Consider the following 26,368-nt stretch of genomic DNA (forward strand, 5'->3'; position numbering starts at 1 on the left):
ACGTGCAAACTCCACTCAGTCTTTCACCTGAGTCAGGAATTGAACCCGGATCTCAGGCGCTGTGAGGCAGCAGTGCTAACCACTGTGACACCGTGCCGCCCACTATGTTGAGATTCGGTCTTGTTGAAGATGGTCATTGCCTGGTACTTGTTTGGCATCAATGTGATTTCCCACCTGCTAGCCCAACTTTGTATCATGCTATGTAAATACATGGACTGATTCAGTGTCTGAGGTCTCACACTGAAAAATATCGAACCATCAGTGAACTTCTGACCTAAGGATGTAGTGAAGGTTATGGATGAAGGAGTTGAAAATCTTTGGACCTAACACCGTTTCGTGAGGAACACATGCAGTGCTGTCCTGTGTCCGAGATTGCTGTACCTGAACAGTTTCACTGGGGGCCCATAACGCCAAGGAATTTGTTAGGGCCCACAGTCTTTGCTATATCCCTAGGCGTTAACTGTACACCAGGTCTGGCAGGATTTGGAGGTAGATTCAGGAAGCCCATTTCCACACGGAATACTTTGTTTTATTCATCGAATGCGGACATCATTGACTAGGCAGCAATTTGTTGCCCAGTCCTATTTCTCCAGAGGATAATTGCTGTGGGATCTGGAGTCACTTGTAGGCCCAGACCAGATAAAGACAGGAGATTTCCTTGCACAAAAGGACATGAATGAACTTGATGGTTTTACAGCTAACCCCGTTGGGTACATGTCCACCACGAGACTAGCTTTCAGTTCCAAGTTGTTTCTTTATTGAATTCAAACCTCACTTTCTGCCATGAGGAGCTGTGAACCCATGTCCCCAGATTATTAGCTGAGGGGATTCCCAGCCCAGTGACATCACCGCAATCTCACCATCTTCCCTCACATCAAGGAGCCATCTAAACATTTCTTCTCTAAAGGTCTGTGAATGTTGGGATAATTTCAAAAGTATCTCCATATCAGAGATGATTGCATTTTTGGAGACTGAGGTTTGTCTGATATTTTGGCGATTGAAGGAGGTGAAACTGGAGTTAAAAATCAACAATGATCTCATTGGGTGGTGTAGCAGCATCGAGGGGCTGAACGGTCTCTGTCCCAAAAATGAATTGCAGCTCAGCTCATTCTCCCAGCAATTGGAGATGACAGTGGAAGTGTTTAGGTGATTGGGAAGTCCCAATCCTGGGCGGATTATGCAATTTGTTTGTTGTCTATTCTGCCGGAGTCTGATGACTCACGGAGTCGTTTTATTGTGATTGTATCGATGATAGTTTGGGACCAATCAGTGTGAAGGTGTCTCGGTGAAGAGGGGCAGTAACAGGAACTGAAGCAAAGTGCTGAAAAATATGTCTGGAGAGATAGTGAAGACTCTTCTTCAGAACAGTTTAATATCACTCTCGAATACACTCACAGACTGAGACAGTCCGCTGGAAAATAATTTATCCACCATGACTGTCAACTGAAGTCACGATGATTGGACTGATAGTGCTGGGGCTTCTATGGGGAGAGCTCTCTGCAGGTTAGTAATGGGGGTGTGAGAGAGGGGTAGAGCCAGGCTGGGAACTGGGGCTTTAACCTTTGATCATGTTCCTGTCAGAATGATTTATAGGGAAATATTTATCTAATTTCAGGTTTCAAACGTCAGTGAATCCACTGTTTTAAATGATTTAGGTTCGTACGAGATTTAACCATAAGGCTGTATTTGCGAAATTCAAAAGATCTGTTGAACATTACAGGGTGAAAAGTAAAAATGTAAAATTGGCAGACTTTTTTTTCTCCAAAAACATCATGTGATGAAGCTGAAGTGAATGGTATAATTCTCTTCAGTGCTGGAGAAAAGGTGAACAAAATGATTCATGATTCAGGAATTCATGCCCTGATTTTTCTGTGTTTCAGAAACTCATTCTCTCCGGTATTTTTTCACTGGTATGACTCCGATTCCCAATTTCCCAGAGTTTGTGATTGTTGGTTATGTGGACGGGGTCCAGTTTGTTATGTATGACAGCAGTCGCAAGGATTTAATTCCCTGGGAACAGTGGATGGTGGACAGCGAAGGACCTGAGGCCTGGAAGCGGAAACTTTCCCTCGCTAAGGACGGAGAAGAAATTTTCAAAAGCAGTATTCCGATATTTATGTCACGGACCAACCAGACAGAGGGTGAGTGCTCACTGTCCCACAGAATGACATCTTCCTGTGCATTTGGGGAGTCTGGGTGGGAATGGGTGAAATTAGGAGTGAATCTGAGTTCCAGAGACTGACCGACTGGCTGTGGGAATGGTTGGAGGGGACACCAACTGTCTCTGATCAGCAACTTGTGTTTCTGATTGACAGGGATCCACGTTTACCAGATGATGACTGGCTGTGACCTGAGGGAGGATGGGACTGTGAGTGGGTTCAACCTCCGAGGATGGAACGGGCAAGATTTGATCAGCTTCAATAAGGACCACAAGGTGTGGGTGACCCCAGTCCCCTGGGCGGAAAGCATCAAAAACAGATGGGACCAGGATGTGGTGAGTAAGCAGAAGTGGAAGCATTACCTGGAGGTGGAGTGCATCGAGTGGCTGAGGAAATACCTGGAGTACGGTCAGAGGGAGCTGAGAGTCGGTGAGTGGACGGGGAGTGAGAGTTGTTAAATTTCATGGTGCCTGTGTGTTTCTTTCTCTATGTTCCTGCACTGACTCCTCTTCCTCTCTCCTCCAGTTCCCCCTGATGTGTCCTTTGCCCGTCTGGGTGATTCTAACTGGCTGTCCTGTCTCGTCACTGGGTTTTACCCACAAGCCATTGAGGTGACTCTGTGGAGGGACGGAGTGTTGATCGATGAGTCCCTCTCCACTGGGATCTTACCCAATCACAACAGGACCTACCAGATCCGGAAATGGATAGAGTTTGATCCGGAGGATCAGGCTGAATATTCCTGTCAGGTGGAGCACAGCGGACTGGAGGAGAAGCTGGTGGTGATTTATGGTAAGACTGATTCTCACTGTGAGAGAGGAATTGGACTCAGACCAGGATCACAAGAGAGAGGACCAGCTGAGCTGCTTCAGCAGGACGCTCCAGGATAGAGAGAAGGACGTTCATATGAACTATCAGTGTGTCACAGTGCTCACATCAGTTGTAGAGGACAGTAATTAAGGCAGTGAATCAGGGACACGACAGTAGGATGTCACCCAGTGTATTCTGGTGTGTAATGCTGCCCAGCATCTTAATATCCAGGATCGTTAAGGATTAAAGTATTAGTATATCATCTGATATGTGTGTGACAGAACCAGCTATGTCCATTCAGTTCACCATATTTCCTGAGCACTCTTCAAGTCCATGGACACTTTCATCTCAAAGGACAAGGGCAGTAGATACTTGGGAACACCAGCTCCTGCAAGTTCCCCTCCAAGCTACTCAGCACCCTGACTTGGAAATACATTGTGGGTCCATCTACAGCACATAAGCTGTATTGGCCTAAGAAGGCAGCTCACCACCGCCTTCTGTAGAGCAACTAGGGAATGACTGTAAAGACTGGCATTGACACCCATATCCCTGTGAATTAAAAAAGAGAAACAGATCCTGAGATGTTTTATTATGAGACAGTCCAGTGAATGCAGGGATAATAATGTCCAATAGGATCCATGTATCCTGATATTTCAGCATGGCAGCATCCAGTGTATCCTGGAATTGTCGTCCAGTCTATTTAACATTGTTTCTTGATGATCTTTGTCCAACTCAGTGTAATAATGAATAGTCAACATGATTAGTCATTGATTCTGGTGATCAAAACAATTGTCTCCAAAGAAAAACATCCTAGCTTGTCCAACTACTCCTCATAATTCAGTTCCTTGTATCATGGAAATGTCCTTCTGCATTGTTTCCAGTTTAATAACATCCTTTCTATCAGCAAGGTGACCAAAACACAATACTCCAAGTGCTGCCTCACCAACGTCCTGTGCAACTGCAACATAATTTCCCAACTATACTCAATGCCCTAACTGATAAGACTGGTGTGCTAAAAGCTGCCTTCACTGTTCTGGCTACCTCTGACTCCACTTTCAGAGAACTGTGCACCAGAACTCCAAGGTCTCTCTGTTCCACAATAGTCCTTAAGGCCCTACCATTCACCTTGATTTGACTTTCCAAATCACAAGACCTCACACCTATCTGCATTAAACTCCACTTGCCACTTCCCCAGCTGATCAAGGTCCTGCTGCAATTTTTGATAACCTTCCTCACTGTCCACGATACCGCTCGTTTCAGTGTCATCTGCAAACATACTAATGATACCTTGTATGTTCTCATCCAAATCGTTGATATTGATAACAAACAGCAATGGGCCCAGCACTGACCCCTGAGGCACACCATTAGTCTCAGGCCTTCAGTCCGACAAACATCCTTCCGTTATTACCCTCTACTTAGAACATAGAAAACAAAGAACATAGAAAAATACAGCGCAGTACAGGCCCTTCGGCCCTCGATGTTGCGCTGACCAAAGCCTACCTAACCTACACTAGCCCAATAACCTCCATATGCTTATCCAATGCCCGCTTAAATGACCATAAAGAGGGAGAGTCCACCACTGCTACTGGCAGGGCATTCCATGAACTCACAACCCACAATACTTCCTAGCATCAAGCCAATTGTATCTCCAATTTGCCAGCTTCCCCTGAATTCCATGCGATCTAACCTTCCAGGGCAGCCCACTGTGTGGAACCTTTTTAAAGGCCTTGCTGAAATCCATTTAGATTATGTTCCTGGTCACTTCAACAAAGAATTATAAGAAATTTGTGAGGTATGATCTCCTACGCACAAAGCTGAAAATGTGTTGCTGGAAAAGCGCAGCAGGTCAGGCAGCATCCAAGGAGCAGGAGAATCGACGTTTTGGGCATGAGCCCTTCTTCAGGAATGCACAAAGCCTCCTACGCACAAAGCCATGCAAAGTATTTCTGATCAAACCCTGTCTTTCCAAATGCATGTGTATTTTATCTCTCCGAACCTTCTCAAGTAACTTACTGGTCCATAGTTCCCAGGATTTTCTTTGCATGCCGGCACAATATTTGCTACCCTCCACCTACCAGGACCTCACCCGTGGCTAACTGTTAGAAAGGAAATTTCTTTACAAAAAACCCAAAGATAGGCTTTAATCTTGAGAGGGAGATTTAGCCTATCCTACCTCACCTTCAATTCTATCTTGAACTTTGGTTAGACCACATGTCGAGAACTGCAGGCAGTTCTGGCTGCCATGTGATGTAAAGGATATTGAGGCACTGGAGAGGGTGCTGAGAAGATATACAATGTCAATATCAGAAACGTGTGAGTGTATGTATCAGGAAAGGATTGGGAGGCTTGATGTCTTCTCTCTTGAAAAATGGAGCCCAAACAGAGATCTTTACAAGGATGAATCATTTTGAAAGAGTGGGTGCAGAGACAGTGTTTGGGGAAGAGCACAACTAAGGACCATCAACACAAGACAGTCACCAAATATTCCACAAGGAATTCCAGAGAAATATCTGCAGTCGGAGCATGAGGAGAATATGAAGCTCACTGCTGCAGGGAGTGAGTTTGTCAGGATGTATTTAAGGGGAGTTTAGAAAGGAATAGGGAGTGATGGTAACAGATGTAGATGAGGAAGGATGAGATGAGGAGGTTCACGTGACTAAATATAAGTGTATGCTGATTGGATCAAATTGACTCACTGTGTGCCATGTATCCTGTATAAGGCCGATTTTGTTTTTAAAAAACATTTTTTGTCTCTTTCTCTCTCTTCCTGCTTCACTTGGTTCTCTATCTATCTCTCACCTCTCTTTCTCTCTATCTCTGTCTGTTTGTCTCTCTCCCCCATTTTATTTCTCTCTCTGTCTGTCTCTCTCTCTGTCTGTCTCTCTCTCTGTCTGTCTGTGTCTCTCCCCATTTTATTTCTCTCTCTGTCTGTCTGTCTCTTTCTGCCTGTCTGTCTCTCTCTCTCTCTCTGGCAGTCCCAAAGTCTCACTCCCAGGTTCTTGTTACTGTCGGGATTGTGTTCGGACTCCTGGGGATCATCTCTCTCGCTGTTGTGGCTGTTGTCATTCACAAGAAGAAAGGTAGGAGTTTGTAAGAAAATGGTGGCTCCTCACTGGCAGTTCAGGGAATTAGAGAGTCTGAAAGCAAATGGCCAGACGGTAGTGAAGGAAAAAGGAATATTGTGAGCTGTTTTGGGCCCCATATCTAAGGAAGGATGTGCTGGTGTTGGAGGGAGCCCAGAGGAGATTTATAAGAATTATCCCAGGATTGAAGAGCTTGCCATATGAGGAGCTGTTGAGGACTGTGTGTGTGCTGGATGGAGTTTAAAATATTGACAGCAAATCTCATTGAAAATTACACATTACTGAGAGGCCTGGCCAGAGTTGATGTGGAGAAGATGTAGGAGACACAAGGACCCAAGGGAACAGCCTCAGTGTGACAGCATGACCATTTAGATCTGAGGAGGAATTTCCTCAGCCAGATGGTGGTGACTCCGTGGAACCCTATGTTTCCATACTGTACATCTTGATGACTCTATAAGGCCATGGAGGCCAAGACATTGAGTGTCTTTAAGACAGAGATAGATAGATTCTTGATTGGTAAAGGGCCCAAGGGTTACGGTGAGAAGGCAGGAGAACGAGGTTGAGAAATATATCAACCACGATCGAATGGTGGAGCACACCCGATGAGATGAATGGCCTAATTCTGCTCATATATCTTGTAGTCTCCAGTTCATTGTTTGTGTTCAGAAGGCTTGTGAGGAAGCTCTTTTTTGGGAGTCAGTCTCAGGGTTAGTGATGGCTCAGGCAGTGGGGAGAGGCCCTCCATTTGTGAAGGAGGGTCAGAGATATGGTGCCCTGTTCCTCACGTTAGGCTGGAATGTCTGAGGGGTGAATGTCTCACATTGTGAGTGTCAGGTCAGACAGTTCAGACTGGGGCTGGCTCTGAGTTCAGTGTTGGGCATCAGCAGCTCAGGGCAATGTGGGTCGGAGAGGCTGAGTCTGGATGGGAGTGAGGGTCTTCAGCATTTCCTCTGATTTCCTGACAGTATCTCGAACTGACTGAACATTCCTTGTTTTACAGGGGGAATGAAGAGCGGCTACAATCCCACAAACAGTAAGCTGATAACTCAGACATCTCAGCGTCTGTGTTAGTGTATGACAAGCTGTTCTTTCTGTTTCAAACAAAAACATAAACACAGTGATCTGAAACAGAGGAAAAGGCAGAAATTGCTGGAGAAACTCAATAAGTTTAGCAGCAGCTGTGGAGAGAAAACCACAGTTAACATTTTGAGTCCAGTGACGTTTTGTGCTGGGAGGTGTGTGTGTGTGTGTGTGTGTGTTCGGGGGGGGCGGAGGTGTGGTGGGCGGGTTAGGGTCACTGGATCTAAAGCATTAATTCTGCTTTTTCTCTCCACAGATGCTGTGGGCCATGCTGAGATTCTCCAGCAATTTCTGTTTTGTTCTCTGTCTGGTCGAGAGTAGTCTATCTGTCTTTCATCCTCCTCTTGCTCTCGTGTGCTCTCTCTCTCATGCACTCTTTCTTTCTTTTACATTTCGGGGTCATTTTCGCTCTCACTCATTTCTCTTGCTCATGCTTTCTCTCTTGAATTTCTCTCTAACACTGTTTCTCTCACACTCATGTTTCTCACTGTCTTGCACACTGTCTCACAGTCGCATTTCTCACTCTCTTGTTTCTTGCTCTCTCTCTTTCGCTCTGATAATGAGCAGTTTCTAATGCCTCTCTTTCCATTAACAGCTTCTGATGAAAGGACATCCTCAGACAGTTCTGCCATTTCCTGAGGTATGAATATTGTTGGTCGATGTTGTGAGTAGACCATTCTAATTGGGATATAGAACAACCTCGATTATCCAAACGAGATGGGCGGGAAGTAAGTGGTTTGGATAACTGATTGATTGCTCGGATAACTGACCTGATCAAAAACAAAGACCTTGAGATCTTGTTCGAATAATCTGAAATTAGATAATTGATGTTTGGATAACCAAGGTTATTCGATATTGGGCTGGTCTTCGCTGTATGATCTGGAGGGTGGACACTGAGCTCAGACTCTCTCTCCCTCCCTGTGTGATCACAAAAGACCAGCTCATGCAGTTTGAGACTAAGCTTTCAGACTGTCCTTCTGGAGTTGGCTGACCTTGTCCTGGTCTCAGCCTCAAGGTATTGTCAAGAGGAGGGATTTGGGCTATAGAAACATCTGGAAACCTGACCTCCTTGATGGGGCCTCCTGTCATCTGATTGACTCCTTTAAAGGAGTCAATGCTCCTAGAGTTCTCGCTGTAGTTTGTTTCTGGAGTTGAGTTTTGCTTTCCCAGGATTCTGAATTACTGCAGTGTGGTGGGTGGGGTCTAGATCTGATGGAGGCTTCCGAGCAGGTCAGTAGACCAGACTGTGTGGAGATAGAGGAGAACTGTTTTGACTGACGGTGTGTGTCGGACTCGAACGTCAGTGTAGTTAAAGTCAGATCTATTGAGGGTGAAACTAGGAAACACTTCCACACATACAGACTGGGAAATGGTTAGAACGCTCTCTTTCTCAGAAGGTAATTGATGCAAAATGAACTTCAGTGAATTAAAATCTATAAAACTCAGAATTAAGAGACAAATGGAAGATACGTAAATGGATTGAGGCAACACACCAACAAAGATCTGATTGAATAGTGGAACGGGATTGAGGGGCTAAATGGCCTCCTCAACTTCTATGTTCCTGTAGGGTTTGCTGGTCTTTAGGGAGTGGGTCTGAGGGGTTTTACTGATGTTTGGGGAATGGAGCTTTTGTGTTTCACTGCTGGTGTTTATGGGAGATGCTATAAGATCTGCTGGGTTTTCTGCGCTTTGTAACAGAGTTTTTTTTCTCTTCCCCAGGATCCTCTAATCTCCTTGCTGGACACCAGGTTTCCATTGCTGGAGCTGATCTTCTAATTTGTTCATCCTCAGTTTCAGGAGTGATTTGAATTGTCAGTCTGGCTTAGTGAAATGTTTACATTTTGTTAATAGTAGATTATTGAAATCCCTCTGTGGCAGATGTTGAAATGTGAATTCAGTCAAATTTAAAATGAAGAGACAGCTTAATGGTGACCATGTAACCATTATTGTTTGTTGTTAAAAGCCATCTGGTTCACTAATGCTCTTCCAGGATAGATATTATTACAGTCTGGTTTACATGTCACGACGCAACGAGTTAACTCTTAACTGCCCTCTGGACAACAGGCATTGCCGGTGATGGCCAAATCTCGCGAAACAACTTTTAATGTTTGACAGTGTGGTTATTTTTCCTGAGCAAAAACTTCATCTCCACAGCACAACACCCATTGGTCATGCCCCATGCACAATACTGCCAGTCAGTTCAGCACATACACATGATCTTTATCAGCCATTCATCAGTGGGATCATCCCAGACCTCAATTTGAATTTTCCTGCACCTTAAATACTGAGTGAAGCCTTTTCTATGAGCTTGTTATACAGCAATATTTCTGGATACTGATGGAAGACAACATTACCTTACAGTAATGTCATGAATAGATGTCATGCATCCACCTCTTGCCCAGGCCATGCTGCAGTCTCACACTTTCTGACTTGAACTATTTCCATGTTCACACTCCTATCAATTTGTAACCTTCCTCGTGCAAAGCCTCAATAGAGCTGCGTACTCATGGCCTGTATTCCAGCTTCCTGTCTTGGGTTCAAGGCTGCACTATTTTCTGTCCCACTCTCTCCAACTCTAAGATTTTGCCGAGGTGTTTATTGAGTCATCGAGTCATACAGAACAGAAACGACCCAAACAATCCATGCCATCTATGTTCCCAAACTAAACTAGTCTCACCTGGCTATGCCAGGTCCATATCACTACAAACATTTATTATTTGTGTACTCATCCAAATATAAATGGTGTAAATATACCATGTCCACCACTTCCTCTGGAAATTCATTCCAAACACAAACCATTCTCAGTGTAAAAATGTTGCCTCTCATGTTGGTTTAAATTCTTTCTCCTCTCACCTTAAAAATATGGTCCCTGGTCTTGAAATTCATCCCCCTCAACACGTGGACACATACACACACACACACACCTCCACATACTCTCACACTCATATAGACCCTCTCTCATACACATGCTGTCTCTCATACACACATAGTCCCCCCATCCTCACATCCACACATGTGCCCTCTCACAGGATTATACTCTGTCACACTCACACACACACTGCCAAGCACACGCACATGTAAACGCAAACTCAGGTGCACTCACTCACATACATGTGTAGGCGCATACTCACACACACATGCACATGGCTATCAAGTGAATTTGCATTTGCAGAATTGTTTTTGCAAACATGTTGCATACTTTTGTAGCAAAATATAATCTGCAGGCAGTCAATCCATATCACCTTGAGTTATCTCGAGAATGTACATAGAACATCGAAAAATACAGCGCAGTACAGGCCCTTCAGCCCTCAATGTTGCGCCGAACCAAGCCCACCTAACCTACACTAGCCCACTATCCTCCATATGCCAGATCCTTGCGGAACACCGCTGGTAACTGCACTCCAAGATGAACCTTTACCATCAACTACTACCCTCTGTCTTCTTCCAGCCAGCCAATTCCTCATCCAAACCTCCAACTCACCCTCAATGCCATACCTCTGTATTTTTTGCAGTAGCCTACTATGGGGAACCTTACCAAACGCCTTACTAAAATCCATACACACCACATCTACTGCTTTACCCTTGTCCACCTCCTTAGTCACCTTCTCAAAGAATTCAATAAGGTCTGTGAGGCACAACCTGCCCTTCACAAAACCATGCTGACTATCCTTGATCACATTATTCCTATCCAGATGTTCATAATTCCTATCCCTTATGATTCTCTCTAAGACTTTGCCCACAACAGAGGTGAGACTCACCGGCCTATAGTTACTAGGGTTATCCCTACTCCCCTTCTTGAACAAGGGAACCACATTTGCTATCCTCCAGTCTTCTGGCACTATTCCTGTAGACAACGAGGACATAAAAATCAAGGCCAATGGCTCTGCAATCTCCTCCCTTGCTTCCCAGAGAATCCTAGGATAAATACCATCAGGCCCAGGGGACTTATCTATTTTCACCCTTTCCAGAATTTCCAACACCTCTTCCCTACATACCTCAAAGCCATCCATTCTAATTAATTGTGAATCAATATTCACATTGGCAACAATGTCCTGTTCCTGAGTGAATACTGATGAAAAGTATTCATTCAGTGTCTCCCCAATTTCTTCAGCCTCCACACGCAACTTCCACTACTATCCTTGACTGGACCTATTCCTACCCTAGTCATTCTTTTATTCCTGACATACCTATAGAAAGCCTTTTTCGTTTTCCCTAATCCTACCAGCCAAGGACTTTTCATGTCCCCTCCTTGCTGCTCTTAGATCTCTCTTTAGATCCTTCGTGGTTACCTTATAACTCTCAATCGCCCCAATTGAACCTTCACGCCTTATCTTTACATAGGCTGCCCTCTTCCCTTTAACAAGGGATTACAATTCCTTACTAAACCACGGCTCCCTCAAACAACCCTTTCCTCCACATTAAGTCTTTTAATGTGACTTAAAAGAAATTCTGGTATTTTCATATTAATGAAGCAAAACCTACAACCATGCTGAAAGATTAAAGACCTATTGTTGTCTATTCTGCCGGAGTCTGCTGATTCACTGAGTCTTTTTATTGTGATTGTATTGATGATAGTTTGGGACCAATCAGTGTAAAGGTGTGTCAGTGAAGAGGAACGGTAACAAGAACTGAAGCAAAGTGTTGAAAAATCTGTCGGGAGAGATATTGAAGACACTTCTTCAGAACAGTTTAATATCACTCTCGATTACACCTCACAGATTGAGACAGTCCGCTGGAAAATAATTTATCCTCCCAGACTGTCAACTGGAGTCACGATGATTGGACTGATCGTGCTGGGGCTTCTGTGGGGAGAGCTCTCTGTAGGTGAGTAATGGGGGTGTGTTGCGAGGGACAGAGCCAGGCTGGGAACTGGGGCAATAACCTTTGATCATGTTACCATCAGAATGGTTTATTGGGTACTCTTTATGTGTTTCATGTTTAAACGTCAGTGAATCCACTGTTTTAAACGATTTAGGTTCGTAAGAGATTTAACCATAAGGTGAGAACAAAAGATCTGAATTTGCGAAATTCAAAAGATCTATTGAACATTACAGGGTGAAAAGTAAAAATGTAAAATTGGTAGACATTTTTTTCAAGTAAAAGAGAAAAAAGTGAACAACATCACGTGATGAAGCTGAAGTGAATTGTGACATTCTCTCCAGTGCTGGAGAAAAGGTGAACAAAATGATTCATGATTCAGGAATTCATGCCCTGATTTTTCTGTGTTTCAGAAACTCACTCTCCCTTACCTAAGGATGTAGTGAAGATTATTGAGAAAGAAGTTCAAAATCTTTGGAGCTAACATTGTTTCGTTAGGAACTCCAGCAGTGCTATCCTGTGTCTGAGATTGCTGTACCTGAACAGTTTCACTGATGGCACATGACACCAAGGGATTTGTTAGGGCCCACAGTCTTTGCTGTATACCCCTAAACTTTAACTGTATACCAGGTTTGGCAGGATTTGGATGCAGTCTCAGGAAGCCCATTTCCACACAGAATACTTTAATTTAATCATCAAATGCAGACATTATTGACTAGGCAGCATTTATTGTCCAGCCCTATTTGTCCGGAGGATAATTGCTGTGGGTCTGGAGTCACATGTAGGCCCAGACCAGATAAAGACAGGAGATTTCCTTGCACAAAAGCACATGAATGAACTCGATGGTTTTTCAGCTATCACCACTGGTTACATGTCCATCACAAGACTAGCTTTCAGTTCCAGATTGTTTGTTTATTGAATTCAAACCTCACTGTCTGCCATGAGGTGATGTGAACCCATGTCCCCAGATCAGTAGCTGTGGGGATTCTCAGCCCAGTGTCATCACCACTATCTCACCATCTTCCCTCACACAAAGGATCCATCTAAACATACCTCCTCAAGGTCTGTGAATGTTGGGATAATTGCAAAAACAGCTCAATAATCAGGGATAATTACAGACTAAGGTTTGACTAATATTTTGGTGATTGAAAGAGATGAAACAGAGAACAATACAGCGCAGAACAGGCCCTTCGGCCCTTGATGTTGCGCTGACCTTTGAACTATTCTCAGCTCATTCCCCCTACGCTATCCCATCATCATCCATGTGCTTATCTAATGCTTGTTTAAATCTCCCTAATGTGGGTGAGTTAACTATATTAGCAGGGAGGGTACTCCACACCCTTACCACTCTCTGCATAAAGAACCTGTCTCTGACATCTGTCTTAAATCTATCACCCCTCAATTTGTAGTTATACCCCCTCATACAAGCTGACATCATCCTAGGAAAAAGACTTTCACTGTCTACCTTATCTAATCCTCTAATAATCTTGTATGTCTCTGTCAAATCCCATTTTTAGCCTTCTTCTTTCCAATGAGAACAGACCCAAGTCTCTCAGCATTTCCCCATAAGACCTTCCCTCCAGACCAGGCAACATCCTGGTAAATCTCCTCAGCACCTTTTCCAATGCTTCCACATCCTTCCCGAAATATGCCGACCAGAACTGTACACAATATTCCAAGTGTGGTTGCATTAGTGTTTTGTATAGTTGCAGCATGATATTGCAGTTCTGGAACTCAATCCCTCTGCCAATGAAACCTAACACACCGTATACCTTCTTAACAGCACTATCAACCTGGGTGGCAACTTTGAGGGATCTGTGTACATGGACTCCAAGATCCCTAGGCACATCCACACTACTGTGAGAAACGAAGCTCACTCACATCAATAATTTCAGTCTGAGACTGAATCTGAAGCAGTAGTATCATTTATTTTGCTCTTGCAAGAGGGGTGTGGTGTCAACTATTTGTAAGATAGTCACACACACCCAGTTTAATAGGTACACAACATTTTAAGCAATCCCTTCTCAATTTCCTTCTCCTCCACTTATTTCATTGGCGTGTCCATATGTCCAATCCGCATTCTTCTTTCTCCTTCTCCTATTGCTCCTCCCCTGTTTACATCTCCCACTACTCACACTCCTGGCACCCTTACTCTTATTTACTTCTTGCCCTATTTGGCCTTGGGTGCAGGTATCTGCTTAGCTGTTTTTAACCACATAACTTAATTGTCTTACCACAACCCTCTGTAGTTTATAGCAAGCGTAAATCCTCTCCTATTGCTAGCTGTGTATGTGTGTTGCTAAAGTGACACTCTTCCCCCTTTCTAACCCACACCGAGCCTTATGACCCAATTGTGGTTTTTCTGCAGAAGCACAACAAATGCTGCTCATAGCTTGCTTGTGTAATCTTATCTAAATCTACACCCCCCCCCCTACTATCCAGCCCTGCAACCCTTGCAGACAACAACCTCCATAATCTTTTCCTTACACTACCAAGAATCTTTCCATTGACCCAATATTCTGCCTTCCTGTTATTCTTCCCAAAGTGCATCACCTCACATTTAGCTGCATTGCCATCTTTCAGCCCAATTCTGCAGTGTATCCAAGTCCCCCTGCAGCTTCTTCCAAGCACTCCACCGACTTTAGTGTCCTCTGCAAATTTACTAATCCATCCACCTGAGTCATTAAAAAAAATGAGAAACAGCAGTGTTCCCAAAACAGGTCCTTGTGGCACACCACTAGTAACCAGACTCCAGGCTAAATATTTTCCATCAACCACTACCCGCTGCCTTCTTTCAGAAAGTCATTTTCTAATCCAAACTGTTAAATCACTCTCAAATCCATGCCTCTGCATTTTCTCCAACAGCCTACCATGTTACCTACTGAAGTGAAGATCAACAATCAACTCTTTGGGTGGTGTAGCAGCATCGAGGAGCTGAATAGTCTCTGTCCCGAGAATAAATTGCAGCTCTGCTCATTCTCGCAGCAACAGGAGATGAGAGTAGAAGTGTTTCCGTGATTGGGAATTCCCAATCCTGGGCAGAGTTATGCAACCGGTTTCTTGTCTGTTCTTCCGGAGCCTGACGATTCACTGAGTGTTTTTATTGTATCGACGATATTTTGGGACCAATCAGCGTGAAGGTGTCTCGGTGAACAGGAACTAAAACAGAAATTGCTAAAAATCTGTAAAGATACTGGAATTAACGTTTTAGGTCCAGTGACTCTTCTTCAGAACAGTTTAATGCCACTTGGGTACAGCTCACAGACTCAGACAGTCCGCTGGAAAGTAATCTTTCCTTCCAGACTGTCAACCGAGCTCACGATGATCGGACTGACAGTGCTGGGATTTTTGTGGAGAGAGCTTTCTGCAGGTGAGAAATGGGGCGGGGCAGAGCCAGGCTGGGAACTGGGACATTAACCTTTGATCAATGTTACCATCAGAATGGTTTATGGTGTACTTTTTTTTCTGATTTCATGTTTAAACATCATTGAATCCACAGTTTTAAACTATTTAGGTTCGGACGAGACTTAACCATAAGGCGAGAACAAAAAGATTTATTGAATTTTCAAAGGGAGAAAAGTAAAAATGTAAAATTGATAGACTTTTTTTTATGTTTTTGACAAAGAAAAAATTGCGTTAACTTGAGAGTAAAAAAAATTAACGACATCACGTGATGAACTGAATTGTGAAATTTCCTCCGTTCCCCAGCGCTGGGTAACAGATGAACAAAAGGCCTTCTTGAAAACTTTATCTTATATGATTAATTCCAGTTAATCTCAAATCAACCTAACTGTGGTCGACACATTGACTAACTTCTCTGTTTGATTATGATTGGTTACTGACACAGGAAACTTTCCCAGGTTTGGGAACATTGCTTCCCATACTAAAAGATGAAAGTCTTCATCTAAACTTGTTTAAGAACTATAACCTGGTGTTCTGTGATTTTTAACTAAAGTTGTTTAATATATCATTGTAACTCCATGACTCTGTAACTCTTTTGCTAAAAATTCTGTGTCGTATGATCATGTTCCACAAACACCTTTCAACACTTTAACTTTCCCTCCCACTCTTTCAAGGACTTGCAAGTCCTAGGCCACCTCCAACGGGAAACCCTTACCACCCAACACCTGGAGGAAGAATGCCATATTTTTTGCCTTGGGACCCTCGAACCACACGGGATCAATGTGGATTTCACCAGTTTGCTCATTTCCTCTTTCCCCCCCACCCCATCCCAATCCCAAGCCTCCAACTGGGCACCGCCCTCTTGACCTGTCCACCTTCCTTTCCACTATCTGCTCAACCCTACTCCCCAACCTGTCACCTTCACTCTCACCTTCATTTACCTATCACAGTTCCAGCTACTGTCCCACCAGGCTCACCCCTTCCAATTTATCTCTCAACTCCCTTAGGCCATTATCCTAATTCCTGATGAAGAGCTTATGCGCAAAATGTCAATTCTCCTGTTTCTCAAATGCTACTGTGCTTTTCCAGCACCATGCTCTCGATTACTATGCTTGTGTCAGAAGGGTGTTTGTAATAAGTTACCAGTGTGAGAAATTGAGAGCCACTGATGAAACATGACATCTCTGACAAGGCATGGATGATGCTGGGAGTTGACCTCATCTCTCTCACTCTGTCTCGGTCTCTCTGGAACTGAACATTTTCATCACTGTAGATGAACTAATCTTCTGTCTATAAGGTGGTGGACTATCTGACTGACTGCTCAGGTTGTAGAATGTCTTTTTTTAAAGAAAGCAGTGTACTACATTTTCAACATTTTGCTTAACAAAATGGCAGAATGAGGTGGTGAGTGAGGTATTCAAGCTGCTTCAGAAAGGATTGGGAAATTGAACACCACACCAGAGTCCATCAAAATGAAAAGCTGAGCTGGAAGTCAAAATTGCGAAAGGAATGAGAGACAAACTTAGAACATAGAAGAACATAGAAAATTACAGCGCAGTGCAGGCCCTTTGGCCCTCAATGTTGTGCCGATCCAAGCCCACCTAACCTATACTAGCCCACTTTCCTCCATATGCCTATCCAATGCCCGTTTAAATGTCCATAAAGAGGGAGAGTCCACCACTGCTACTGGCAGGGCATTCCATGAACTCATGACTCGCTGAGTAAAGAATCTGCTCCTAACATCTGTCCTATACCTACCACCCCTTTTAATTTAAAGCTATGCCCCCTCGTAATAGCTGACTCCATATGTGGAAAAAGGTTCTGATGGTCAACCCTATCTAAACCCCTAATCATCTTGTATACCTCTATCAAGTGACCCCTAAACTTTCTTTTCTCCAATGAAAACAGCCCCAAGTGCTTCAGTCTTTCCTCATACGATCTTCCTATCATACCAAACAACATCCTGGTAAACCTCCTCTGTACCCGTTTCAGTGCCTCCAGATCCTTCCTGTAGTATGGCGACCAAAACTGCACACAATACTCCAGATGCAGCCGCACCAGAGACTTATACAACTGCAACATGACCTCAGGACTCCAGAACTCAATTCCTCTACCAATAAAAGCCAGTACGCCATATGCCTTCTTCACAGCACTATTTATCTGGGTGGCAACTTTCAGAGATCTGTGTACATGGACACCAAGATCCCTCTGCTCATCCACACTACCAAGTATCCGACCATTACCCCAGTACCCCATTTTCTTGTTACTCTTACCAAAGTGAATCACTTCACACTTACCTACATTGAACTCCATTTGCCACCTTTCTGCCCAGCTCTGCAGCTTATCTATATCCCGCTGTAACCTGCCACATCCTTCCTCACTATCAACAACTCCACCGACTTTCGTATCATCCGCAAACTTGCTCACCCAACCTTCTAGCCCCTCCTCCAGGTCACTTATAAAAATGACAAACAGCAATGGTCCCAAAACAGATCCTTGCAGAACACCGCTAGTAACTGCACTTCAAGATGAACCTTTACCATCAACTACTACCCTCTGTCTTCTTCCAGCCAGCCAATTCCTAATCCAAACCTCCAACACTCCCTCAATGCCATAACTCCGTATGTTTTGCAGTATCCTACCATGTGGAACCTTATCAAACGCCTTACTAAAATCCATATACGCCACATCTACTGCTTTACCCTCGTCCACCTCCTTAGGCACTTTCTCAAAGAATTCAATAAGGTTTGTGAGGCACAACCTGCCCTTCACAAAACCATGCTGACTATCCTTGATCACATTATTCCTATCCAGATGTTCATAAATCCTATCCCTTACAACTCTCTCTAAGACTTTGCCCACAACAGAAGTGAGACTCACCAGCCTATAGTTACTAGGGTTATCCCTACTCCCCTTCTTGAACAAGGGAACCATATTTCCTATCCTCCAGTCTTCTGGCACTATTCCTGTAGACAACGAGGACATAAAAATCAAGGCCAATGACTCTGCAATCTCCTCCCTTGCTTCCCAGAGAATCCTAGGATAAATGCCATCAGGCCCAGGGGACTTATCTGTTTTCACCCTTTCCAGAATTTCCAACACCTCTTCCCTACATACCTCAAAGCCATCCATTTTAATTAATTGTGACTCAATATTCACATCGGCAACAATGTCCTGTTCCTGAGTGAATACTGACGAAAAGTATTCATTCAGTGTCTCCACAATCTCTTCAGCCTCCACGCACAACTTCCCACTGCTATCCTTGACTGGACCTATTCCTACCCTCGTCATTCTTTTATTCCTGACATACCTATAGAAAGCCTTTGGGTTTTCTCTAATCCTACCAACCAAGGACTTTTCATGGCCCCTCCTTGCTGCTCTTAGCTTTCTCTTTAGATCCTTCCTGACTACCTTAACTCTCAATCGCTCCAATTGAACCTTCACACCTCATCTTTACATAAGCCGCCCTCTTCCCTTTAACAAGGGATTCCAATTCCTTATTAAACCACGGCTCCCTCACACGACCCTTTCCTCCCTGCCTGACAGGTACATACTTATCAAGGACACTCAATAGTTGCTCCTTGAACAAGCTCCACATATCGATTGCGTCCTTCCCTTGAAGCTACTTTTCCAAGCCTCGCATCCTAAGTTATGCCTCACCGCATCATAATTTCCCTGCCCCCAGCTATAACTCTTGCCCTGCAGTACACACTTATCCCTCTCCATCACTAGAGTAAAAGTCACCAAATTGTGATCACTGTCCCCAAAGTGCTCACCTACCTCCAATTCTAACACCTGGCCTGGTTCGTTACCCAGAACGAAATCCAGTATGGCCTCACCTCTTGTTGGCCTGTCTACATATTGTGTCAGGAAACCCTCCTGCACACATTGGACAAACACCGACTCATCTAACGTACTCGAACTATAGCTTTCCCAGTCAATATCTCGAAACTTAAAATCCGCCATAACAACCACCCTATTACTTTCACTCTTCTCCTGAATCATCCTCGCAATCCTTTCTTCTACGTCTCTAAGACTATCAGGAGGCCTGTAGAAAACTCCTAACAGGGTGACCTCACCTTTCCTATTTCTAAGCTCAGCCCAAACTACCTCAGATGGCGAGTCTTCATCCATCGTCGTTTCCACCGCTGTAATACTATCCTTGACAAGTAATGCCACACCTCCCCCTCTTTTACCCCCACCTCTGACCCTATTAAAACATTTAAACCCTGGAACCCGCAACAGCCAATCCTGTCCCTGTTCTACCCATGTCTCCGTAATAGCCACAACATCGAAATCCCAGGTACCAACCCACGCTGCAAGTTCACCTACCTTATTTTGTATACTTCTCGCATTGAAGTATACACACTTCAAGCCACTTTCCTGTTTACAGGTATCCTCCTTCGAGATTGATGCCATGTTCCTAACCTCCCTACACTCCAGGTCCTGCACCCTAAAGCTATAGTCTAGGTTCTCATGCCCCTGCAGAGTTAGTTTAAAGCCCCCCAAAGAGCACTAGGAAACCTCCCCCCAAGGATACTGGTGCCCCTCAGGTTCAGGTGTAGACCATCCTGTTTATAGAGGTTCCACCTTCCCCAGAAAGAACCCCAGTTATCCAGATACTGGAATCCCTCCCTCCTGCACCATCCCTGTAGCCACGCATTTAACTGTTCTCTCTCCCTATTCCTTGACTCTCTATCACGTGGCACAGGTAACAAACCAGAGACAACAACTCTGTTCTAACTTTGAGCTTCCAACATAGCTCCCTGAAAGCCTGCCTAACATCCTCATCCCTCTTCCTACTTATATCGTTGGTGACAATGTGGACCACGACTTTGGGCTGCTCCCCTTCCCCCTTAAGGACCCGGAAAACACGATCAGAGACGTCACGTACCCTTGCACCTGGGAGGCAACATACCAATCGTGAGTCTCTCTCGCCCTCACAAAACCGCCTATCTGTGCCCCGAACTATCAAGTCCCCAATAACTATTGCTCTGCTCTTCTCCACCCTTCCCTTCTGAGCAACGGGGACAGGCTCCGTGCCAGAGGCCTGAACCCCATTGCTTACCCCTGGTAAGTCGTTCCCCCCCCTCTCCTGCGTGCCTTTATAGGAAAAAAAACCTACCCAGGTAAGCTTGAGCTACACCAGCTTCCGGGTCCGCTCCGCTCTTTTTTTTAAAAAAAACTTTCAAATTTAAACCATTAAACAAACGCAACTGAGCCGACAAGCAGCCACTTCCAAACAGCCCTTACCTGCTCCGACGAGAGAGTGTGCAAATCCAGTGGAGAAACAGATCCACTGAAGGTGTGGCAAGTCATGCTGTTTCCAAACTGCTCTTCCACTGGCAAACCCCATCAATTTTTTTTAATTTCATTCATGGAAAAGTGGGAGTCACTGGCTGGGCCAGAATTTATTACCAATCCCTAATTTTTAAGAGACAGCCCCATTAGTGTGTCTACACTCACATCCAGGCCAGGCCATGTAGGGATGGCAGTTTCATTTAGGAAAAGGACTCTAATGAATCAAATGGCCTTTTTTAGATTAGATTAGATTAGATTAGACTTACAGTGTGGAAACAGGCCCTTCGGCCCAACAAGTCCACACCGACCCGCCGAAGCGAAACCCACCCATACCCCTACATTTACCCCTTACCTAACACTACGGGCAATTTAGCATGGCCAATTCACCTGACCCGCACATCTTTGGACTGTGGGAGGAAACCGGAGCACCCGGAGGAAACCCACGCAGACACGGGGAGAATGTGCAAACTCCACACAGTCAGTCACCTGAGTCGGGAATTGAACCCGGGTCTCAGGTGCTGTGAGGCAGCAATGCTAACCACTGTGCCACCGTGCCACCCATTTTCCAGGGAATTGACATGATTTCATGTTTCAGACTCCTAATTCCAGAAAACTATTGAATTCAGATTCCATCAACTGCCTTTGCAAGATTTGAACCAAGGTCCCCCGAACCTTTCCTGGATTATTGCTCCAGCAATGATATCACTCGGTCATCCCCTCCCAGTGAACACAGATACACCATTGCCAATCACAGTGCATACGCAGGCACTGCAGTAACTGTTTTTCACAGCAGCTTGCTGTTAAAGATGGGAACAGAACCTGCACAGACCACAAATCAACCATCAGATCCCAAGGTCCACCAAACCCTAGCATTGGAAATGGAACATAAGTGAAACCAGAAGTGACATTGGAACAACTCTCCCAGGAGAAACAGCATCATCCAGAACAGCCAACAATGAAGACTGGCACAATTTAACGACTGTAAACTATTCATGTGCAGGGACTGACATGAGTCTTGAACTGCTGTTGTATGAAGTCATGTGTCCATCATGGTTAATCTGGGCAACTCGCAATGTGAGTGGTAATCCAGGCAATTTCTTTACCTGCTGCCCTTGTCCTTCTGGATTGACATGATCATGGATTTGGAAAGTGCTGTTCTCAGGAGCACATTCCAAAACATGCCTGAAAGTTTGAGTCTCAACCCCTGCTTTGGACGGATCTGGAATTCATTTGGAAAGCAAACAGTTCCTCTGTCTTCAAACATGGTGAGAAGCTGCCATCATAGCTTGCTGCTGTGGGGCAATTTAAGGCAGAAGCTGCAATAAAATGGTTGACTTATAGAATACAGCAACAACATGGCTGAAGGAAGAATTTAGCTAAAGAAGCAGGGTTACTATAGGGCATCCTTGCAGCAATTGTCTCAGCAAAAGCAGGATAACACAGAATTGATCGTGTGAAAAGCTTTCTCTCCACTTATGCTGCCAGACCTGCTGAGTTTCTCTAGCTATTTCTGTTTTCATTTCATATAGAGCCTATGATATCTGGTAGACCATGAACAGCTACAGTGGTTATATAACAAAGCAGATAAGGTGAGGCCTTGAGGACTGCTGAAATGAAACATTTTGTTGGAAAGCAGGTCTCAGGTCCTGTACCTGAATCCTGGTCACTTCCGTTTAGTAGCAAGAAGTCTTTCCAAGCAGAGGATGTGACCATGGCCCTGATCACCAGGTCACGTGATGTGGGGCCCAACAATATCCCAACAATTAAAGGGAGTTGGGGGTGCTGAGTTGAGTATGGTTGCCATTACAAAAGAGAAAGTGCTAGAAAAGCTAAAAGGTTTTAAAATTGATAAATCTCCTGGCCCCGATGGGCTATATCCTAGAGTACTGAGGGAGGTGGCTGAGGAAATAGCGGAGGCATTGGTTGAGATCTTTCAAAAGTCACTGAAGTCAGGAAAAGTCCTGGATGATTGGAAGATCACTGTTGTAACCCCCTTGTTCAAGAAAGGATCAAGAGAAAAGATAGAAAATTATAAGCCAATTAGCCTAACCTCAGTTGTTGGTAAAATTCTAGAATCCATCATTAAGTATGAGGTTTCTAAATTCTTGGAAAAAAGAGCAGGGTCGGACTAGAACAAGTCAACATGGATTTAGTAAGGGGAGGTCGTGCCTGACAAACCTATTGGAATTCTTTGAAGAAGTGACAAGTAGGTTAGACCAGGGAAACCCAGTGGATGTGGTCTATCTGGACTTCCAAAAGGCCTTTGATAAGGTGCCACACGGGAGGCTGCTGAGTAAGGTGAGGACCCATGGTATTCGAGGTGAGCTACTGTTATGGATTGAGGATTGGCTGTCTGACAGAAGGCAGAGAATTGGGATAAAAGGTTCTTTTTCGGAATGGCAGCTGGCGACAAGTGGTGTCCCGCAGGGTTCAGTGTTGGGGCCACAGCTGTTCTCGTTATATATTAATGATCTGGATGAAGGGACTGGGGGCATTCTAGCAAAGTTTGCCAATGATACGAAGTTATGTGGACAGGCAGGTAGTGCTGAGGAAGTGGGGAGGCTGCAGAGGGATCTAGACAGTTTGGGAGAGTGGTCCAGGAAATGGCTGATGGAGTTCAATGTGAGCAAATGCGAGGTCTTGCACTTTGAAAAAAAGAATACAAGCATGGACTACTTTCTAAACGGTGAGAAAATTCATAAAGCTAAAGTACAAAGGGATCTGGGAGTGCTTGTCGAGGATTCTCTAAAGGTAAACGTTCAGGTTGAGTCCGTGATTAAAAAAGCGAATGCAATGTTGTTATTTATCTCAAGAGGGTTGGAATATAAAAGCACCGATGTGCTACTGAGACTTTATAAAGCTCTGGTTAGGCCCCATTTGGAGTACTGTGTCCAGTTTTGGTCTACACACCTCAGGAAGGACACACTGACACTGGAGCATGTCCAGCGGAGATTCACACGGATGATCCCTGTATGGTAGGTCTAACAAACGAGGAACGGCTGAGGATCCTGAGATTGTATTCATTGGAGTTTAGAAGATTAAGGGGAGATCTAATAGAAAGTTACAAGATAATACATGGCTTGGAAAGGGTGGACGCTAGGAAATTGTTTCCGTTAAGCGAGGAGGCTAGGAGACCGTGGACACAGCCTTAGAATTAGAGGGGGTCAATTCAGAACAGAAATGTGGAGACATTTTGGGCCTGCGGAATTCATTGCCACGGAGTGCAGTGGAGGCCAGGACGCTAAATATCTTCAAGGCAGAGATTGATAAATTCTTGATGTCACAAGGAATTAAGGGCTACGGGGAGAATGCGAGTAAGTGGAGTTGAAATGCCCATCAGCCATGATTGAATGGCGGAGTGGACTCGATGGGCCGAATGGCCTTATCTCCACTCCTATGTCTTATGGTTTTATGGTCTAAACTGTCTCTCTCATACTTTGAGGAGGCATGTGGCCAGCATTGCCATTCCTGCTGCCGTTTCACTCATCCCAGGACCAGGAATATCCGGTTTAACCTGGAGAGATGCCTTGAGCTGCCTACCGCTGGCCGGTACTCCACCGGTGGTACCTCCACTGGAAGAATCAGTTCTGGTTGTAAACTTTCTGGACACCGTTCCAGTCACCACTAACAATACCAGAATGTGGACACAAAAAGATCTGGTCCTGGCAAAACTAAAACAGCTGGTGGTGATGGGGGAAACAAAGGGCCATTACAATCAGGACTGAAACCTTTCTGGGCCCAGTGAGACCTTGTAGAGGATTGCATTTTACTATGGGGAGGAAGCATGATTGTAGTGAGTAAAGATCACCACAGATACTGGCTAAACTCCACCAGTGTGATCAAGTGGTTTTTAAAAGGAGGATGTTGGCAAGAAGGTGTGTCAGGTGTCCAGGATTGAATGCCAACATAGCTGCATTAGTGGGTCAGTGCCCAGTGCCCCAAAAAGGGCAAACAATATCACCTGAAACTCTCCCACATTCATGGGAATGATTGGTTAAACCTTGGACTCAGTTCCAGGCTGACTACACTGGCCCTTTCATGGGCTCAATATTCCCGTTTCATTGTGGATCCTTATTCAAAGTGGTTGAATGTGCAGTGAGTTCATTTGGCAAACTCAGGAATGACAATTGAAAAGCTGCGTAGATTGTGTGCAGTGCACAGATTCCCGGAAGTATTGGTCACAGATAATGGGAATTTGAGTATTTCCAAAATTTGGCATAAGGACAGCTCATACCATGCGTTATGTAAGACCCGTCCAAATATTCAAGGCAGGCTTAAAAAAACAGCCCAGAGTTTCACGAGATAGAAAACTGTCTCTTCTCCCAATGACCATGAGTATTGCTTTATAGAAATAGAAGTTTAGAATTAAATTTCCATTTTTATTAGATAGCAGCACCAGGCATTCTCAAGAAGATGAGACAGGAATCGCAGATCGTCTTGGGAATGAGAAACATTTCTAGATAATCTAAGAATGGGCAGAGTTGAACTTAGACAATCCCAAGGAGAGGAGCCTTATGCAGTAGGCAGACTGGTCAATTTGCCTAATTTCAGGTCACTGGTTCTGGTGATCACAAAGAGACCCTGCATTTGCAGGTGACTGCAAATTAGAGACAGTCAATATTCAGGAGGACAGCAGCATTGAATCATTAGAATTTCCGAAAGCAGGCCCTTCGGCCCATTGAGTCCACACCAAATCTCTGAAGAGCATCCCACCAACCCGTCACTTTAACCTGCAATTCCTGTGGCTAATCCACCTAGCCTGCACATCCCTGGATGTGATAGACAATACCTTTTAATTTGGACATCTTTGTACTGTGGCAGTAAAATGGAGGACCTAGAGGAAACACAGACACAGGGAGAACGTGCAGTTTTCACACACAGTCACCTAAGGGTGGAATTGAACGGGGGTGTCTGGCACTGAGGCAGCAGTGCTCACCATGGAGCCAACGTGCCACCAATCAAACAGCTAACTTTACTTTTTGTGATAGAATTGAAGGTTTGGTTATTCTGTTAAATCTCTCCATTTCTCCTGAAATGTGTAGAGACCACAATATAGAGTAGTGCTGACTATTCTGATCACAATAATAGAATGGATGCTGAGGCACTGGAGAAGGTACAGAGAAGTTTCACAATGACGGTATCAGAACTGTGCGCGCGCATGTATCAGGAAAGGATTGACAGGCTGGGTCTTTTATCTGTTTAATAACAGAGTCTAAGGGGTGAATCTATAGAGATCTAAAGGATGAAACAATTTGATAGAGTAGGCACTGAGAGGGTGTTTGAGGAAGAGCACAGCTTCATGGAGCATGAATTGTCGAGATGTATTTAAGGGGAAGTTACACAGGAATAGGGAAAGTCTTTGATAAGGAAGAAGATTCAGTGGATAAAAGTGAGTATATTCTGATTGGACCAAATGGCCTGACTATGTGCTATATATCCTGTATAACGCAAATTTCTCTTCTCTTTCTTTTCTTGCTCTCTCTTTCTTCCCCATTACTCTGCGTTGCTTTTTCTCTTTTTCCCTCTCCCTCTCTGTCTTTTGTTTCACTCTCACACTGTCTGATAATTTCTCTCTCTCTCTCTGGCAGTCTGAAAGTCTTTCTTCTGGACTTATGTTCTTGTTGGGATTGTATTCGGAGTCCTTGGGATCTCTCTCGCTATTGTAGCTGTCATCATTTATAAGAAGAAAGGTAGGAGTTTGTGAGAAAGTGGCAGCTC

At 44.4% G+C, this 26,368-nt stretch overlaps 1 protein-coding gene across 1 annotated transcript; it reads left to right on the top strand.

Moving 5' to 3' along the window:
- The first annotated feature begins 1,295 nt into the window (after positions 1 to 1,295).
- Positions 1,296 to 9,108, top strand: LOC132832398 (class I histocompatibility antigen, F10 alpha chain-like). The gene is made up of 8 exons (XM_060850359.1): positions 1,296 to 1,503; positions 1,881 to 2,141; positions 2,316 to 2,588; positions 2,685 to 2,948; positions 5,942 to 6,046; positions 7,050 to 7,082; positions 7,725 to 7,769; positions 8,849 to 9,108. Exons 1-7 carry the CDS (start codon positions 1,455 to 1,457, stop codon positions 7,766 to 7,768), a joined length of 1,029 nt encoding a protein of 342 aa, XP_060706342.1. The 5' UTR covers positions 1,296 to 1,454; the 3' UTR covers position 7,769; positions 8,849 to 9,108.
- Positions 9,109 to 26,368: the final 17,260 nt, after the last annotated feature.

This window comes from Hemiscyllium ocellatum, chromosome 35, assembly GCF_020745735.1.
Source record: "Hemiscyllium ocellatum isolate sHemOce1 chromosome 35, sHemOce1.pat.X.cur, whole genome shotgun sequence".
NCBI lineage: Eukaryota > Metazoa > Chordata > Chondrichthyes > Orectolobiformes > Hemiscylliidae > Hemiscyllium > Hemiscyllium ocellatum.